The 19,179-nt window shown below is 56.8% G+C and overlaps 1 protein-coding gene across 3 annotated transcripts; it reads left to right on the top strand.

Annotated features, from left to right (window-relative positions):
* The first annotated feature begins 11,439 nt into the window (after window positions 1–11,439).
* FCER2 (Fc epsilon receptor II) lies at window positions 11,440–18,832 on the top strand. 3 transcript variants are annotated; one of them, XM_036065992.2, is made up of 10 exons: window positions 11,442–11,566; window positions 12,197–12,322; window positions 12,629–12,682; window positions 13,246–13,308; window positions 13,512–13,574; window positions 13,672–13,734; window positions 13,819–13,908; window positions 16,461–16,612; window positions 16,726–16,832; window positions 17,064–18,832. In XM_036065992.2, the coding sequence occupies exons 1-10, from the start codon at window positions 11,509–11,511 to the stop codon at window positions 17,200–17,202; spliced, it is 915 nt and encodes a 304-aa protein (XP_035921885.1). In that variant the 5' UTR covers window positions 11,442–11,508; the 3' UTR covers window positions 17,203–18,832. The 3 variants fall into 3 exon arrangements, with proteins under 3 accessions (XP_077912377.1, XP_077912381.1, XP_035921885.1); XM_078056251.1 differs by having other exon boundaries at window positions 11,440–11,566; window positions 13,672–13,908; XM_078056255.1 differs by lacking the exon at window positions 13,246–13,308 and having other exon boundaries at window positions 11,440–11,566; window positions 13,672–13,908.
* The last annotated feature ends 347 nt before the right edge of the window (window positions 18,833–19,179 follow it).

The following is a 19,179-nucleotide window of genomic DNA, read 5'->3' as shown; positions in this document are numbered from 1 at the left end:
TTCAGAAATGTACGCAGCTGTGTGGTTACCACTACATTGTGGATATAGAACATTTCCACCATCCCCTAAAATTCCTTCCCCACCACCTACCCCAGGCCACTACTGCTCTGTTTTCCATCACTATTTACTAGACTTGCTTTTTCTGGATGTCATCGGAATCGAATCATACAGTATGTAGTCTTTTTTTTTTTTTTTAAGATTTTTTATTTATGGGACGCCTGGGTGGCTCAGTCGGTTAAGCGGCTGCCTTCGGCCCGGGTCATGATCCCAGCATCCTGGGATCAAGTCCTGCATCGGGCTCCTTGCTCAGCGGGGAGCCTGCTTCTCCCTCTCTCTCCCTCTGCTTGTGCTCTCTCTGTCAAATAAATAAAAATCTTAAAAAAAAAAAAAGATTTTTTATTTATTCATTTGAGATAGAGTGAGCGAGAGAGAGGGAGAGCGGGGAGGTGAAGCAGAAGGGGAGGGAGAAGCACACTCTCCACTGAGCAGGGAGCACAAATGGGGCTCAATCCCAGGACCCTGGGATGGTGACTTGAGCTGAAAGCAGACGCTTAACCAACTGAGCCACCCAGGTGCCCCCACACAGTATGTAGTCTTTTGTGCCTGGCTTTTTTCTCTAGGCATTCACCCATGCTGTTGTGTGCATCCAGTCTGTTCCTTTTCATTTCTGTCTCGTCTTCCATTGTGTTGCTGGACCACAATTTGTGTATCCATCCACCGTTGATGGGCATTTGTGCTCTTTCCAATGTTAATTACTAAGAATTAAGCTGCCACAAATACTCTCCTACAGGGCTTTTTACGAATTTAAATTGTCACTTCTCACGGGGAAATGTCAAGGAGTGGATCAGATAGTAGGAGAGTATTTACCTTTATAAGAAACTGTCAGTTTCCCAAAGTGGTTCCACCCTTTTGTGCCTCAATCAGCAATGTCTTGGGGCTCCCGCTGCTTGGGGAGGGTATTTTTGACCCAGGAAAGACTTCAGCAGTTCTAGAGCCAGATGGAAGAGCTTATCTAGACAAGAGCAAGAGGGGAGGAAATGATGCTGGAAGTTGAAACAGATAAAGGGGGGAAAGTGGGAAGCTGGTGGTAACACGTGCCTGATAATACATGTTTTCATGGGAAGATAAGACTTGGGGTGCTGGGAAGCTAGAGGTGGGGGGGTCTCTGCTATTTGGAATAACAGCCCCTGAACCAAGACCAGGAGGAGGTTGGTAAGAGAAGCTGAAGAGAAGGAGTCATATCAAGTCTCTTGTGAGCAAGGAGCAATTTCTTTCATTCATTCATTAATCATTCATTCATTCATTCATTCAATGCAATTATTTCCCCATCCACAAACATTTCTCAGCATTTATTATACTCCAGGCACTGGAATGTCAATGGAGAACAAGAGGTCAGTGTCTCTGGACACAGAAGAATCTGGAGAATTGCAGCCATTTGCAATAGACTTTATGAACCCATGTATATGAAATGCGATCACAGGCAAAACTACTCTAGGGTAGAAAAAATGTGGGAACAATGATTGCCTGGGAGCAGAGGCAGGGGTTGCCTGGGAAGAGCCATGAAAGAACTTTCTGGAGGCATGGCTATGTTCTGATAGAGATTTGGGTTACACAGGGGGATGCATTTGTCAAAGCTCAAAGAGAACACACTTGGGATTTGCACATTTTATTCTATTTTACTCAAAAGGAAAAAAGTAAGGAGAGTGGCAAAAAATTTTGGACTCCAGTTCATGTTTTCTGGGCTGGAGTATTAGGGGGAAATGAGCTAACGTCTGCAACTTACTTTGAAATGCATAAAAATGTAAGATGGATTAAAGGGTGGATGGATGAATTGATTGTAATATACTGATTCTAGAATCTAGGAATGGGTTTTTCATTCTTAAACTCAATTTTTCTATATGCTTGAAAATTGTCATAATGAGATGTTGGGGTTCAGGTTGTGGTTGGTGACTTTCTGGGGCTCACAGTCTGGTGGGGAGAAGAGCGGGTGATGAGGAGGGATAGAAGATGGTATGCTCACATGATGAGGTTGGAGGTAGAACATTCTGGAAAAGCAATCCCCCATCCCCTGCACTTCTAGTCGGAGGGGGGAGGAGGGGGAGAGAAATGAGGGTCTGCCTTGGAGAGGCCAAGGGGGCTTGTGCTGGGAAGAAGGGAGTGGGGGGGTGGAGGGACCCCCTCTGACACCCTCTGACCCTTTCCCAATGAGTGTACCCACCAACAGCCCCCTGAGTGACCACATGACCCCACTTTCTGGGGCTGAGTCAGCAAGTCAGTGGTGACCTTGAAGCCCAGCCAGGTTTCCTGGACAGACCAGTCCCATCCATTACCCCACTTTCCAAGGAAATGGCCTTGTGACAGAATGGCTCGTTCTTTCCAAACTCCCAACTCCCTCCCCCAGATCCCAGGAAACCCCCTGAGATCCCAAGGCCTCTTACCAGGTTGGCTGAGGTGTCCGGGGAGGGCTCCCAAGGTAGGACAGGGCACAGTTTCCTCCTCAATCCCCCCACCCTCACCCTCTTGTCCCTAGATCCAGACACAGATGGCTCGAGGGGGCTAACTTGGCAGATGCCAACAGAAAGCCCAGAGTCCAAACCCAAAACCTGTGCTTGCCACTTCCTCACTGGGTAAACCTGGGCACGTGATTTTGCTTCTTTGCACCTTTGATTTTGCATCCCTCAAACGGGATAATAATAACACCAGCATTTTAGGGGTTTGTGGTCAACTGAATAATGGCTCCCAAAAGGTGTCCCTGTCCCAATCCCAGGAACCTGTGAATATATAACCTTATATGGGGAAAGGGACTTTCCCTTTTTTAATTAATCCCAGATGGGATTAATTAAATCAAGAATCTGGAGATGGAGGCGATCCTAGATTTTCCAGGTGAGCCCAATGTCATCATCAGAAGGGTCCTTAGAAGAGGGAGGCAGAAAGATCAGAGTCCAAGAAGGAGATAAGAGAACAGAGGCAGAGCCAGAGAGAGACTAGAAGATGCTCCCTTGCCGACTTGAAAGCTGGGGATAGGGGCCACAAGCCAAGGAATGCGGGCGCCTGCAGAAGCTGAAAAAAATCAAGGAAACAGATTCTCCCCTTGGGTTTCTAAGAGCACAGCCCGGTGGATGCCTCGATTTTAGCCCAGGGAGACCCTATCGGACTTCTGACCTCCAGATCTGTAAGATAAGACATTTAGGTCGTGGAAAGCTACCAAGTGTGTGGTAATTCTGCACAGCGGTCATAGGAAGTGCATACGGCCTGATGCCTGTGGAGAAATTACTGTGTGCCCAGGCCTCCTGGAGGGACACAGACCAGGGACTCCAGGACACAGCCCTCCCCGCCCCCCCCCCCCGCCGCCCTCCTGAGCTCATGGTCCAGCAAACTAGACACATCCACGCACAGAAAGCAGGTCCTAGAGACGGGTAAAGGGGTGACTGAGGGGCTAGGGGCCACCTTAGCCAAGGTCACTTCCGTCAGAGAGCAGACACCTGGAAGACAAAGAAGGGCCTCGGAGCTCCAAACCCAGAAAAGCCCGAGGGTGTGGCTGGAGCCAAGCAAAAGGGGAACAGTGCGGGAGGGGAAGGCGCCAGCCACACAGGGCCTTGCTGGCTGCGGGGAGTTGGGGTTTTCTTCTAAGAGCCCTTGTGGGGCCAGGCGTGGGGGTGAAAGACGGGAGAGACGCGGCAGGAAATAGCGCTCCCCGTGCTCCCGTGCTCCCGTGCATTGTGGGCTTCTCTCCGTTCGGCGTCGGGCGGAAGGCTTTATGCACACGAGGACCTACGTGGGAGAATTTACAGATGGGGAAACTGAGGCCCGAGAGGATACAGTCACCCAGGGAAAGGGGCTGGAGCTGGAACTCCGCCTGCCTTCTCCGTCTCCCACCCAGTGTGTGTGGGCGGAGGTGCCACGGGGCGGGGGGGGCAGTGACCAGGTGTGTCCAGTAGGGGGCAGCACGCCTCCTGAGCCGGGCGACCTGAAGCACCTGCGCGCAGACCTGCCCGATGGAGTAGAAAAAAACACAAGATCTAGACCAACGTTCTCTGGGGCTGGGGTCCTGGGTCTTTGAGGGAGGGGCCTGGGGACCTGGATTCGTGGGTCTCTAAGAGCTGGGCGGGGGTCTCTGAGGGGCTGGGGACCTGGGGCCTGGATTCCTAGGTCTCCAGGAGGGTGAGAGCATGGGTTCTTGAGGGTGGAGTCTGGGTCCAGGATTTCTGGATCTCTGAGGGGCTGGGAGCCATCCTCCGGCCTGGTCCCCCACACAATCCCCTATCCCCTCAGAGAACCGTGGGCATTGTCAGAGAGAAATCCCCCAATCTCCCAGTGCAGGCCTGGAATGTTCTCAGGATTCCTGGGATGGGCTGGCTCAGCCCCCTGGACCCTGGGGTGTGCTGGGATCTGGGGGGTGGTGTGGGCAGTGGGCTTGGGAGGCCCTTCTGAAGAAAGGATGTGGACAAGCCAGTTTCTGTACCCCCTCATCGTGAGCCCCCCTCCAATATCTCCCTCCATCCCCACAACACACAGAAACAAAACCAGCTGGCTTGCAGACCCCAAGGCTCCAGGAAGGTGAAAATGCAGAAGCAGCCTCTTCCCATTTCAAACTGGCCTTCCCTCTTCCTGTTGACAAACTTGCTGCATGGGTGGGGGTCGGGAAGGGGAGTCAGGAGGGGTGTGAGTGAGGCAGTGTATGTGACTGGGAGCTCCGGGCTAGTCCTCTGGCACCCCCAGGAAAGGCCCCCCCACCCCCCGTTCCTGCCCATTTAATGTCGGAGCTCAGGGCTGCAGAAAGGGGGGTGCAGAGGACCATGGGGAGAACGAATGAAAGGACACATGAACAGATGAAGCTCAGATGATGGGGCCAGGCTCAAGATAGAGATGTGGGAAGTCAGCAGGGATTGCAGGTGATTGAAGTCAAGGGCTTGTGGAGAGGCAGGGAGAAGTCCCTGAGGGGAAACTGAGGCACGCATGGGCGGGGCAGGAGAGCAGAGGCAAACAGGAGGGCTGTTCGTGGAGGAGAGCTACTTTTTTCCATCAGCCTCTCCTTCGGAAACAGCCTGCCGAGGACCTTTGTGCGTGTCTTTGAGACTGTGTGTGTCCCTGTGTGTCTGGGTGTTTTGTTTCTGTGCGTTTATGTGTGTGTTTGTACGTGTGATCGTGGTCTGTGTGACTCTGTGCACACTGGGTGTGTCTACCTTGGATCTGTGTGGTGTCCGTATCTGTGTGTCCTTATTCTGTGCGTGGTTTATGTGTACCGGGGTGTTTCTCCGTGTACTTGTCTGCGTCTCTGTTTATCTGTGTATGTGTTTGTTCTGCGTGTCTGCAGTTTTATTGTGTTGCACCTGTGTGCGTGTGGATGTTGATTTGTGGTTCGGTTGTGTCGCATGGTCTTTATCTTTGTGGATGTGGTGTGTGGGTGGTTTGGTGTCGTCTGCCTCTGTGGTTGGAGCGTGTTGTGTTTGTGTGAATCTCGGCGTGTGTCTCTGCAGATGATGTCACATCACCTCATGTGTGTGTGCATCTGTGTGGCTGCGTGTTGGGGGCCCCCCACCCCCGTATCCCTCACTCTACTGAGTCACAGACGCTGTCACTTGGGCCCAACCCCCGGTTCTTCAGAATTCCCACTTTGCAGGAGCACTGGGGTCCTACAAGAGGTTATGAGGCTTCCGTGCCTGTCAGGGAGGAGCGGATCAGGACTACGGGGCTTCCAAGGTCCAAAGTCCAGTGCCCTCCTCCTGAGGGGAAGCTGAGACCCAAAAAGGGTGGACCGGGGAAGCCACGTGGCCAAGGTCGGGAGAGGCTGCAGGGCAGCCCCTCTCTGAGACCTGGGGCCCCCAGGGTGAGCACCGTGTGAATTTCCCCTGGCCGGGAGGGGGCGGGGCACCAGCTCAAGGCTTTAAGGTTGCAAAGCCCCAGGGGAGGACCTCTGGCAGCTGAAACATTGAGGACGAAACTCCAGCTGCCCCAGAGGGGTCTGCTCAGATGTCACCTCATGCGCCCCGGGTTCAGAACCCTCCAGTCTAAACTAGCTCTTCCCCAGGTACCCTAACCCTGCTTTCCACCCCCTAAAACTATCCCACGGATTTGTGAATTTTAAACTTTGTTTTTACACTGCATCCTGGATGAACCTTGAGGACATTATGCTGAGTGAAATAAGCCAGACATAGAAGGCCACATCCCACAGGACCCCACTCCCAGGAGGTCCCTGGAGGAGTCCCGTCCACAGAGACAGAGAGGAGAGGGTGGGAGCCGGGGCTGGGGCAGGGGGTGGGGAGTCCGTGCTTCATGGGGACAGAGTCTCCATTTGGGGAGATGGAAAGTTCTGGAGATGGATGGTGGGGATGGTTGCACAATGTCCTTATTGCCACTGGAAATGACAAAATGGTAAATTTTATATGATATATATTTTATCACAATGAAAAAGCAAAACCTCCCTCACAAGAACTGGGACTTCATCTTGTTCCCAGAACCTGGGACACGGTAGGTGCTCAAGTCATGGTTGTTGAGCAGACCAAAGAGGAAAAGAGGTCATCGGTCCACAGCAGATGGAGAGATAGAAGGAGACAGAGGGAAGGTGTGTTGAAGCCTGAAGCCAGAACCTTCTCCTTTGTCTATAAATCATGCTTCGAAGCAGTGGTTCTCAACTGGGGGTGATTCTGCACCCCCGCCAGGAGGCGTTCAGTGATGGTGAGGACATTTTTGGCTGTCATGACTAGGTGGAAGGGGGACAGCTATTGGCAGCTAGTGGATGGAGGCCAGGGATGCTGCTAAAGATCCTGCAATGTACAGGACAGCCCCCCCGCAGCAAGGAATCATCCGGCCCCAATGCCAACAGAGCTGAGAATGAGAAACCCAGTTTTAGAGGCACCTCCTCCTGCAAGTCCTCCTGGATTGACACCCCCCCTTCCTTTCTCCCTTTTGCAACACCAGGAGAGATTGATCAGGTGGGGTGAGCCCAGGGCTGTGCCACCAGGATGGGGTCAAGGTCAGGGTGGAAATGTTCCTTCATCACATTTGCTTTGGGCGCGGGGCCCTGTCCCAAGTGCTGAGGTTCTAAGTTAAGTGGGGTGGATGCAGCTCCTCCTCAGCACAGAGCACAGGTGAGGGGCTTTGGGGATCAGAACATCCTTGGGGGTGAGTCAGGGTCGAGCACGGTCAGGGCTGGGGCTGGGGTGGGAACCCGCCTGGGGATCGTTTATGGTTGTTGCCGGACCCCTGACTCATTCCTATGGATCCAGGTCTGTGATGAGCGAAGGGGCTGCCCCAGGCTCAAGGATCCCAGACCTGAAAGAAGAACTGACACCCTCAGATCGGGGCCCACATCCGCACAGTTTCCTGTTTTTCCCTTAAAGTGAACAGAGCGGTGGGTTGATACCACAGAAAGGAAGAGGGAGGGGTCAATCGCAGGACAGCGTTGCTGCACCCCCCCCCAAGTAGGGGAGTGGAGATTTCACCCCCAGAGCATCGTCTTGTCTAAGCTGAGTCTTGGCAGGGACCCAGTATCACAGGAGCTGCTCTGCCCCCCAGAAGGGCACGGTGGGGATAGTGGGCAGCAGTGCGGACGGGGGCCCGAGCACAGGGCCTGCAGAGCTCCCAGAAGCTCAAAAACACCAAACTGCTTCCCCACCCCGTCCTCCATTCATCATCCCCTACCCCATCCTGTGTCTTCACAGCGACCCAACAAGGAGTGTTCCCAAACTTTCTCCTCCTCCTTCCTTCCTGTGTCCTCATCACTAGGACAGCCCCATTGTCCATCAAGGACTCCGGCTGAGACCCAGTCAATTTTTACAGCATCTTCTGAGTACCTCCCCCTGCCCACCTCCCCCATGGCCAAGGCCGGTGCCTTTCCCAAAACAACCTGCTTCTCTTCATGCCCGCAGCCGCCGCCCCAGACTCACCTCCTCCGGCACCTGGGCCAGGTGACAGCTCCCCAGTGTCCCCACCCCCACCTAGCCCCCATGACAACACCCAGGGTCCCCCCACCCAAGCCTCCTGCCGCCTTATGTCTAGCCCCAGTGACCTCTCTTTCTGGTGCCCACCTGACAACTCTCTTCCCTACTTAAAATGACCATCCTGGGGCGCGTGGGTGGCTCAGTCGGTTAAGCTTCTGCCTCTGGCTCGGGTCATGATCCCGGGGTCCGGGGATCGAGCCCCGCATCAGGCTCTCTGCTCAGCCGGAAGCCTGCTTCTCCCTCTCCGTCTCCTCCTGCTTGTGATCTCTCTCTCTCTCTCTATGTCAAACAAATAAACAAAATCTTAAAAAAAAATAAAATAAAATGACAATCCTCTGTCAGTTGGCCAATCATGCAATGGGTCTGAGTCCCCACGATTAGCCCAGATCAAGGTTGAGAGGGACAGTCAGGGGCCCTGAATACACAGCCTCAACCCAACAGTCATTCAGTCAATAGACACGTACTGAGGGCTGCCCTTCGGTGCTGAAAACACAGTGTGACGGACAAGGGAGACATTTCAGCCAGGACCCTCCCTAGCCCAGTCCTGGCTGGGAAGTGGGCCACAGGGGCACGGGCGGGTGTCTTCCCATCCAGGGGTGGGGGCTGGGCACGGGGTGTTCTCCAAACAAGACTGGGAAGACGGTTAAGGAACAGAGGATACATTTTCAGGAGGAAGAGCAGGGTGTGAGGTGTCAAGAAGGAGGCCTCATAAATACAAGGCCAGGTGCATGGTGGTTAGAGCAGCAGACCTGGGACCCACGCTGCCTGGGTTCAAATCCTGGCTTTGCCATTTACGAGCTGTGTGGCTTCGGGCAAGTTACCTAACCTCTCTGTGCCCCACATCCTACACCAATAAGGCAGCATGAAGAACAAAGGCGTCTACCTCGCGGAGTGTTTGTGGACATTAAATTGCTGTCCTAGGACACTGGGCACTGAGCCCAGTTTCTGCTGCTACTAAATTCAACCGTGTAACGAAACTGTCACTATTTGACCAAGATGTTATGTGATGTCCTGGATCTTTCTAGTCACTTGGGTTCAGTCCCGACTCTACCAGTTACTTCCTGCAGCGCTCCGGGAAGGCGGGTTAGCGTCTCCGAACCTGCGCTGGCTCACCTGAGTGACGGGGAGAGCTATTAATAGTACGGACTTTACCGGGTTGTGGGGAGCACCAGGGGAGGCCATGTGTATATGGTTAACCAGGTGGTGAGCCCATAATTAGGTCTGTGAAAATAGAATCTGTGGGCGGGTGTGCTTTCAGAAGAAACTCTCTCTTCCAGGTTAAGCTCATCATGGCCTGCGGCCCCGCAGGCCTCTCCAGTCAGCCCCGACAGGCTGGGAGAGCGACACGCTCACAACTCATGTGAGTGCAGGATATGCATGAGTGTGTGAGTGTGTGTGAGTGTGTGTGCACGTAGGTGACCCTCCATGCGTGTGTGTGTCGGGACTGGCCCTGGGAAGCGGACAGGGAAGCCTCCCTGGAAGAAGCGACCTCCAGCCTGAGTCTTGAAGGATGCGTGGGCGGGGGGGGGTTCTGCATGAGGGAAGGGCGGTGGGCGGTGGGCAGCATGGACGGGATCGCTGGAGGTGCAGGGTCCTGGGTTGGGGAAGCGGGAGTCAGCGCCTGGCAGGATTGCAAAGAACAGATGAGCTTGGGGGGTGTGCTGGGGGTTGATCGCAGGGGGCCGTGGAGAGCCACGGAAGGCCGGAAGCAGGGCTGGGAACTCTGGTGTTAAAGGGCCTGGCGTCAGGCCTGGTGTCGGGTTACCAGAAGACACCTACCGGGAGGTCGTGCCCCCACCACCACGTGGCTGAGCAAATAGGCTCCAGTGTCACACGTCCTGGGTTCACGTCCCAGTCCCACCACTGTGTGACATGGACGAATGACTTTCTTGGTGCCTCAGTTTCCCCAGCACCGAGCAGAAACTGTGTGCCAGGGCCTCGTGCACGGGAACCCCTGGTTGACAGGTGACCAACTAGGCCGCGCCTTCAGGGGGAAGCCAGGACTCAGCCTTAGGTCTGTCCAGCGTGGGTTCGCGCAGGTTGGGCGGCGGGATGGTGACACCTCTGGCTTCTTCCACGATGGCGAAAGATCCAGTTTGAGCCGCCATTAATCAGAGCCTGGTCACCACACGTCTCCATTTCCCCAAGGCTCAGAGAGGGGAAGTGACTTGCCCAGAGTCATACAGCAAGACAGACAGCCTGTAACCTCAGACAAGAGGCTTGTCTGACCCCCAAACCCACAGTCTTTGGCACAGTCTTTAAAGTCAAGAGACTTTTTAAAGATTTATTTATTTATTTGAGAGAGAGAGAGAGAGAGAGAGAGAGCGCACATAAGCTGGGGGAGGGGCCGAGGAAGAGGAAGAGACTCTGAAGCAGACTCCCCGCTGAGCCCGGAGCCCAACTTGGGGCTCGATCTCACAAGCTGAGATCATGACCTGAGCCGAAACCGAGAGTTGGACGCCCACCCGGGCGCCCCAGAGTCAAGAGACTCTAAAGATGCTTTGGGCACATTGGCAAAGGAGGAAACTGAGGTCTGGTGGCAGAGATTCTGCACCTCCCAGCATGACCAGGCACACAGTAGATGCCTCATAAGTGTTTAGGATCTGAGGACCCACTGTGTGCATAGGGCACCTCGCTGAAAGCCTCACACACATTATTATCTCATTTGATCCTACCACGATCTCCTGAGTTGGATGCGATCATCATTCCCATTTTATAGAGGGGAAACTGAGGCTCAGAAAGATGGAGTCCCAGGCCAAGGTTGCACAGGCAGGAATAGTAACAAGCTGATTCTATTTGTGGTGCTCTGTGCCTGGCCTTGTTCAGAGCACTTTACATATTCATGAGGAGCACATCACCGCCCTTGGGCATAGGTATTATTAACATTGGCATTTTATGGATGAGGAAGTTGGACGAATGACTTCCTTGCCACGTTTATCAAGCACTTGCTGTGTACCTTGCATGTGCTGGACTCCGGGGTGCCCACCTCTGGTCTCAGGCCTGTGACCTTCCAAACCAGCTGCATCTCCCAGTTAAATGCAACATTGACTCCTGGCCATGGACTAAACAAAATCAGCCAGTGGTCACTGAGCTCCTCAGGTCCCACATGCTGTCCGGAGCCTGACATCTACCCTTCCTGCTCGTTAGAACCCAGATCTCGGCCGGAGCTATTACCTGTTAAGTAGACTGCTTTGTCTGGTGGTGAGCAACCTGTCACTGGGAGAATCCAAGCAAGACTGCCATGGAAGAGCATTCGTACTCAGGTGAGAGGAGTCTCTGGTGCTGACACTGGCAAAACCAAGCACCTGGCCTCCTACCTTTTACCCAGGAGAGGAGAGGGGCTCCTGGGTCTCTCTCTGGGAAGAAGGCCCAGCCAGGGGCCAGGGGGAGGTGAGCCCTGACTGGCCTTCTGGGCACAGAGCCAGGAAGGAGAGGGAAGCCACAGAACCCTCCCTTCCCTGACTCAACGCCCTCCAACAAAAAACCCCACTTCAGCTGGGGTGCTGGGAGCCGGATAGAATTGGAAGCCAAGTAGAACGGGGACTCAGAACAGGGGGAATTCAGCGTGATGAATCCTCACAGCCAGGATGAGGGGAGGGGGCCCGGACCCACGGTGGGGCCACAAGGTAGGGATTGGGGTGAGGCCCCCGGGGGGTCTGACATCCAGGGAAAAGGCTGGGGAAGAGCTCGGATATTGAGGAAGAACTGAAAGCCGATGTGCTGAGTTTGGGCCAGGCCCACGGTGAGGGCTGGGGGTCCAAGGTGAGGGAAGACCCAGCTTTCTGGGCATGAGGCTGGAGATCGAGCATGGGCGTGTGAGGGGGTAACTGAACCCATAAAAGGGAAGAGGATCACAGGTGAGAGCTGGGTGGGGGTTGGCCATCTGATGAGGGGCCGTGGAGGAAGGGTCTCAGCTCCTGGTCCTGGGCGCATCTTTCTGGACAGTGACCTGGCCCCCAGTCAGGCTTGCTGACCGCTGGGGCGTGGGCAGAAGGAGTGGCCGGCGTGGGGCTGGACGGCGGGAGGGACAGAGTCAGAGAGGCACGCATGCAGAGAGGGACAAAGTCCGGGGGTGGGTGCTCACTGGTGGGTACGACAGACAGCAGGGAAGGCGTGCAGAGGAGGCGGGGGGTCCCCTGAGACCACTGCGTTAGTGTGGGCTCTGGACAGGCTCCCGGGACTTAGGGGCTCTGGGTGATGGGGAGACAGGCAGTTGAAGCCCAGTCTCAACCTTCCCCCTCTGGTGCTCTCCCCAGACCCAGCAGAGTTCCCAGGGTTTTCCAGACGGCGGCGATGCTGTGGGCAGGGAGTGCAGCTGGTTCTGGTGGGGCTGGCGACCATCCTGCTGTGGGCCGGGCTGCTGACCCTGCTTCTCTTCTGGCGTGAGGATACCCCCGGCCCCATGCGGGGATTCCCTCCCAGAAGCCCACTTTCCGACCCCGGGGAGCCCAACACACTCCTTGGAGCCCAATTTTCCCACCGTGTCTCCCGCCTTGTCCTCACCGGCCCCCTCCCAAGCCCCTTCTGCCCACGCTTGAGAGCTCCCCGCCCCGTCCAGGACCCCTGGCTCCCGCCCTTCCCACACCTCCCACACAGTATGCCCAAGGCCTCCAACCCCAGCTGACAGGTGGGCTGGGGGGGGCGTACCTGGAAACCCGTCTTCTCCCCTCCTCTTCTCTCCTCCCCAGGCTGGGACACTGTGCAGAATCTGAAACAGCTAGAAGTAACCGCTGCCCGGAACGGTATGGAGGGGCCGAGGTGGGGGAGGGGGTTTCTTGTCCTGCTTCTGCCACTGACCACTGTGGGACATGGGAGAAGGGCTGGGCTCCAGTGTCCCCCCCCCCGCCCCCACCCCGGAACTGAGGGTCAGCCTGCATTTCCCCCTCCCCTGGGGGTGAAAACCCAGAGACTCTTGGAGGGGAGGGGGCGCTGAGAAGTGCCTGATGGAATGCTACGTAATTGCTCCAGGCCTCAGTTCCCTCACCTGCAAAATGGGCATCATTTCAGGGCTATCGAGGCAGAAACAAGCTAAGCCTGTGAAGCACTTAGACCCTCGTCCAGTGAGCTTTCAAGAAACGCCTGTTGCATTTACGTTTCCTTCTGGGTGGGGGAGGGACAGGTGTTCATTCTATTCTGGCCTGCATTTTCCTGAGTACTCTTGCCGCAAAAATGAAAAACGGAAAGCTTCAGGCCCTGTGACCATGTGAGGGGGTCCTGCACTTGGGGCCGGGGGAGGGGGAGGGGAGCGATTCAGGAACCTGCCTTCCTGGCTCCTGAAGACACATCTTCTCTCCTGCCACCCCAGTCTCTCGGGTTGCCAAGGACTTGGAAAGACACAACGGGGACCAGATGGCCCAGAAAGCCCAGGGTGAGGGATGTCAGCTCAGGTCTAGGAGGAGGGGAGGGGTGGGGGTGGGGAAACCTGGATTAACTTGTGGGCACAGTGCACTAGACCACCTGTGAACTACAAAATGAGCAGGTGACCCTGAAGACATGGGGGGCGGGGGGGGGTGGGAGACTGGGGAGGGCCCTGAGGACTGGCTTACCGCTGAGCCCCCTCCCTGCAACCAGCTGCCCAGGTGTCACAGAATATGGAGGAAATCCAAGCTGAACAGAAGAGAATGAAAGCTCAGGGTGAGAAATTGGGAGTGGGGGGGAGTCCTAGAGCTGGGAGGGACCAGTGACTGGGGGCTCTGGACTCCCAACCCTCACACCAGCCCACCCCCATCAGACTCTGAGCTCTCCTGGAGCCTGGATGGACTTCGTTCGGACCTGAGCAACCTCAAGTCCCTGAGTGAGCCTTGGGAGGGGATGGGGGGGTGGGTGGGGGGCGCTGCAAGTTTGTCTCTGACCACTGTCCCCCACCCAATCACCCAAGGCTTGAATGAGAGACACACAGCCTTACATTCACTGGAAAGGCTCCAGGAGGAGGTGATGAAGCTGTGGATAGAGCTACACACGTCCAACGGTGAGTTGGTGTGTTGGGACATGTGTGGGACAACACAGGTGTGTGGTGATGTGCATTTGAATGTGTGGTAGACGTGTGCACGTGACAACGTGGATGGGTGTGTGCTTATGCGTGTGGCAGGGTCCGTGGGGGACACACAAGAGTTTCTTTCTGAGTCCAGCTTCTTCCCTCTACAGACCTGGAGCGGTGGGGGGGGGGGGGGGGGCGGAGGGCGCTCGAACACTTTTTTCCTCCTCCAGGTAAAAGCATTGTTTTGCCATCTCTGGGTTCTCTTTGTCTCTCTCTCCTCTGCCCATTGTGGCTCAGCAGAGAGTCATCAGCACGATGCCCTCAGCCACGGCCCTCCCAGAAGACTGCCCCAGCCAGGGGGGACAAAGGGGGTCACCTCTGCAGCGATGGGGGTGATGCTGGCGGTCATGAGTGTCAGGGGGGCCGCGCAGCAGGCTGCAGGAAGAGCAGACATTCAATCAGTGCACCTTTAACCTGGGATAGGAACCTGGGTGTTACTGCCCTGATGTCCTCCCCCACCCTCACCCTCACCCTTGATTTTTGGTTTTCCACCTCTGGGAAGCCCCAGCTGCCCCAACTGGCAAAGAAAAGAGGAAGGCTCTGTGCTTGGTGTGAAGGAGTGCAGTCCCCTGGGACACTGTGTGGCTGTGGGAATCTCAACAAGAAACTGGCTTGTGGTCCCTCTGGGGAGGGCTCTGGACCACATTCGCTCTGATGGATGACCTTCCAATTCCTACCCAGTCCCTGGGGTGGCCTGGGGTCTGAGCGCAGCTGCAGGGCTGTCTCTCGATGACTACGCAACACTCAGCCAGGGCACTTTCCTCAAAGTTTTCTTCCCCCGCACCAAAGATTTTTTTTCTTTATTTATTTGAGAGAGAGAGAGAGAGAACGAGAGCATGAGCAGGGGGAAGGAGCAGAGGGAGAGGGACAAGCAGGCTCTGTGCTCATGCGGGGCTCGATCTCATGACCCTGAGATCATGACCTGAGCAGAAATCAAGAGTAGGACGTCCAACTGACTGAGCCACCCAGGCGCCCTACCCTTCAAAATTGTCTTCAAGTGCCCAGAGATACTCTCTTCCTGTTTTAATGTGCCCCACCCCCCTGCACCAAGGGCCACGTACGGGTCACTGGTTCGTGTGTGAGAAACACATCCAGCTTTGCTCCTCACAGAGGCTGTGGACCCCAGGCCCCTTAAAAACTCCCCCGAAACCTATGGAGCCCTCTCTGAGCATCAGTCCAAGAGAATCTATTTTAAATCAAGAGCGAGTCCGCCCAGTAGCAGTGGGTTTAACCTCACACCTGGGAGTGCTGGGTGGTGGCGACAGTGACTGAGAGCGTCCTCGGGGCGGGCGCAAGAGGAGACAGAGACCAAGGTGGCCCAAGGTCGAGGCCAGGCGGACCCAGCCCTCCATGAGCTCTCCCGATCAATCCCTCCAACTAGACAAAAATCATCTCCGTTTCCCCACACGTGGCTAGAGTCTGGCTTTGGGGGTGCTGGTAGCAAGGGTGACCAGGGCTGTTATCGGAGCCGATGGTGGGGACAAGACACGGGGAAAGCAATGCCGCAGTCTTGGCCCCACCACGTCGGCAGCGGCGCTGGCCGTGGGGGCAGCAGCAGAGAGAGGTTGCCGGCAATCCTGGGTCCCTCCAGTGATGATGGTGGTGACGAAGGTGGTTGGCGGTTGAGGTGCTTCTGACCGTGAAGGTGTTTGCGGTGCTCACAGACCACACCTGGTGGCTGAGGTGCCGCTGGCCATGGAGCGGATGCCGTGGGGATGCCGATGGTGACTGGTCCGCTGCTGACTGTGGGTCTCTTTGTGGGGATGGTGCTGGCAGAGGCTGAGGTGCTGCTGGCCTTGATGTTGGGGGTCCGTGGCAGGCACTCTGCTCCGGTGGGGGTCTTCGTGGTGATGGTGCTGCCTGTTGAGCTGCTCCTGCCGGGGAGCACGTCGGCGTCAGAGCTCCGGAGAAGGCAGCCTGCAAGACCTTGTTAGGCTCTGGGGTGGGTCTGCTTTCAGCCCGGACCCCAGGGGTGACTCCAGGAGAGATGCTGCCACCCACTCTGCCTATCATACCCACGGTGCCAGCCACAGCACCAGCCATGGCGTCCACCACAGTGCCAGCCAGGGCATCCACCACGGTGCCAGCCACGGTGCCAGCCACGGTGCCCGCCACAGCATCCACCACGGTGCCAGCCACGGCATCCACCACAGTGCCAGCCACGGCACCCGCCACGGTGCCCGCCACAGTGCCAGCTACACCATCCACCACGGTGCCAGCCACGGCATCCACCACGGTGCCTGCCACAGCGCCTGCCATGGTGCCCGCCACAGTGCCAGCTACACCGTCCACCACGGTGCCAGCCACGGCATCCGCCACGGTGCCAGCCACGGCACCCGCCACGGTGCCCGCCACAGTGCCAGCTACACCGTCCACCACGGTGCCAGCCACGGCATCCGCCACGGTGCCAGCCACGGCGTCAGCCATAGCGCCCGCCACGGTGCCCACCACAGCTGCCCCCCTGAGCCTCTCCTCCACCCCAGGCTCCCTGTGTAACACGTGCCCCGAGAAGTGGGTCAACTTCCAGAGGAAGTGCTACTACTTCGGTGAGGGCTCCAAGAAGTGGATCCAGGCCCGGTTTGCCTGCGACAAACTGCAAGGGCGGCTGGTCAGCATCCACAGCCAAGAGGAGCAGGTGGGCCTGGACTCGGTGGGCAGGGGGGTGTGGATCCCCACCTCGACCTCTTGCATGGTGGGAGGGACCCGGGCACAACTCCCCAGCCCTTCCAGTCCTGTCCTACTCCCCAGGACTTCCTGGCCAGACATGCCAACAGGAAGGGCACCTGGATTGGCCTCCGGGACCTGGACAGAGAGGGGGAGTTTATCTGGATGGACCAGGGCCCCCTGAACTATAGGTAAGGAGGGGGAATGTTGGGGGGGTGAGGCCCCGACTCAGAGAGGGGGTGTGCCTCTCTGCAATGACCGGCTTGGGGGGCAGACCCAGGTGGAGGTGAGGGGATGTGGGGGGAGGGTACTCCTGGGCTGCAGGGATGGGGTGGGCAGGGCCCAGACTCTGACGGATGTGTCTAGGCTGAAGGCAGTAGGGCTCCTTCCCCCTCCTCCATTCTCTGACCCTTCTGCTTCAGCAACTGGCGACCGGGGGAGCCCAACAATGGGGGCCAGGGCGAGGACTGCGTGATGATGCAGGGCTCCGGAGAGTGGAACGATGCCTTCTGCGGCAGCCGGCTGGACGGCTGGGTGTGTGACCAGCTGGCCACGTGCTGACCGCCCACCTGCCACCTCAGTCCCCCCGGGGTTCACTGGGACGTGCTCCGAGACCCAGACCCTGACAGTCCCCAGCCCACCTGCGAGGTGCACCCCTGTGTCGCTCCCCTGCCCCAGACACTGGAACAGCCAGGCCCACAGCCGGGCTCTGAGGATCCTCAACAATTTGTGGCTAAGGGCCCGCCCACATTTTCTCCTGCCCAATCAGAAGAAGGGCTTTTGACCCACCCCCGGGCTCCTGCCAACCCCCCAGAGGATCTGTCCCTTGCTCCTCAGCCCAGCTGGCTGTCCCCACGTCCCTGCCTTCAAGTGCTCAGAGGACCACCTCAGAGCAGTGGCGGCTGCCTCAGGGCCCCGTGTGCTTCCTCTGTCAGGCCCACCCACCATCTGCTGGAGTCAGGAGGAGACCATATCCCCACCCCACCCCTGGGGCCTGGTACACAGAAGGCCCTCAGCAAATGCCGGCAGGCCCAAGGGTGGCCTGCTCACCCAGTCCAAAGGTGCTGGCCCCACCCTGGCACAGGTTTCGGGAGGCGTAGGTGGCACCAGCCCCAGGCTTGGCCAGGGTCAGTCCCTGCACCAGAGGCTGAGGAGGGGGGCAGGCCAGGATCGCAGGACACACCGCGTTAAACTCCTCGCCCGCCCACCTCACCCCCAATTCCTAGCCTAAAAAAGGAAGAATCAGTCTGCTCACGTGGTTCTCAGGCCCCCTGGAGGGGAATCCATGAGGAGAGGCCCATACTGGACCACCCGGGACCTGGGAGCCAGGGCCCGGGCCAAGGGGGCTGGGGAGGGCGTTCCAGGGGCACCCAGGGGTCCTGGGGCCAGGAAGGGCCAGGGCTAGAGCTAGCTCTAGGTCACCTGTTGTCTACCCACTGCTCACCCGATTTCTGCCTCCTCCAGATCCCCCTTGGAACTCCAGGCCAGTGCGTAACTGCCTACCTGAGCTCTCCAAAGGGGACCCCACTCTGCCACTCAGGCCAACGTTGGGGTCACACTCAGCACCTGTTTCCCTCACTGCCCCTCACCCCCGAATCCTCAGGGAAATCCATGTGCAGAATCTGCCCACTTCTCACCACCTCCAGCAACCGCTTTGGTGTAGCCCTCATCCTAGCTTGCCTCAATCTCCTTCTTCACTGCCCCATACCTTCCAGAAGTTTCCTTCTGGCTCTGAGAAAAATAAACAAAAAACAAAACCCAAAGTCTTACAGGGTGCTTTGTGATTGCAGAATCCCTGCAGCTTGCCTTGTCTCCCCAGCTTCACCTCCCCCAACCCCAGCACCCACACCAGCCTCCGCACTGGCCCTTACACATGGAGGCTCACTCCTGCCTCAGGGCCTTTGCACATGCCCCCCCCCAACTTGCTCCTCAGTGAGGGCTATCCTGGGCTCCCCCTCCCTCCCATTTAAAATGACACCCCTGACTCCAGATCCCTTTTATCTCACCCTACTTTCTCACCACAAAGTCTTCCCCTTCCAAGAAAATGTGTCCCTCACTGATCTGTGTGTTCTCATCCCCCCCGGGCTTGAATGTGACCTTCAGGAGAGCAGGGGCTTTTGTTTTATTCTCAGCTGTGACCCCAGCACCTGACCCATAGTAAGTGTTCAATAAATATCTGTGGAAAAATGAATGTGTGTCCATGGGCAAATGACCTCTTCTCTCAGAACCTGCTTCGTGGTCTATTAAATGAGGGGAAGCATCACGCCTGCCTCGTTCACCAAGGGCTGGTGTTGGGTTCCTTCCTCTTCCTTACTCCGCTCCCCCACCCCACCCCCCAACTCCACCCCCCCCAATCTGGGGCTTCAGTAGAGACTGTATCTGCAGCCCAAAGCATCCTGTCAGAGCCACTTCAATGGGAAACCTGCCCGATCTGTTCTTACCTCCCCCCCATCCTATAGATTGTTCACAACTCCCTTGTCCACAAGTCCCTATTCACCCTCAGCAGGGAGAAACAGACCCTGGGCCCTCTCCCAGCCT

The sequence above is a fragment of the Halichoerus grypus genome, chromosome 1, assembly GCF_964656455.1.
Source record: "Halichoerus grypus chromosome 1, mHalGry1.hap1.1, whole genome shotgun sequence".
NCBI classification, from domain to species: Eukaryota; Metazoa; Chordata; class Mammalia; order Carnivora; family Phocidae; genus Halichoerus; species Halichoerus grypus.
This window is presented reverse-complemented; position numbering and strand designations above follow the sequence as displayed.

Excerpts from the sequence above, each read along its gene's own strand:
- FCER2 (XM_078056251.1), top strand. The coding sequence starts at position 11,509 with ATGAATCCTCACAGCCAGGATGAGGGGAGGGGGCCCGGACCCACGGTG. Across the intron at positions 11,567-12,196 it reads ACCCACGGTGGGGCCACAAG|ACCCAGCAGAGTTCCCAGGG; the intron begins GTAGGGATTGGG and ends TGCTCTCCCCAG. Across the intron at positions 16,613-16,725 it reads TCCACAGCCAAGAGGAGCAG|GACTTCCTGGCCAGACATGC; the intron begins GTGGGCCTGGAC and ends CCTACTCCCCAG.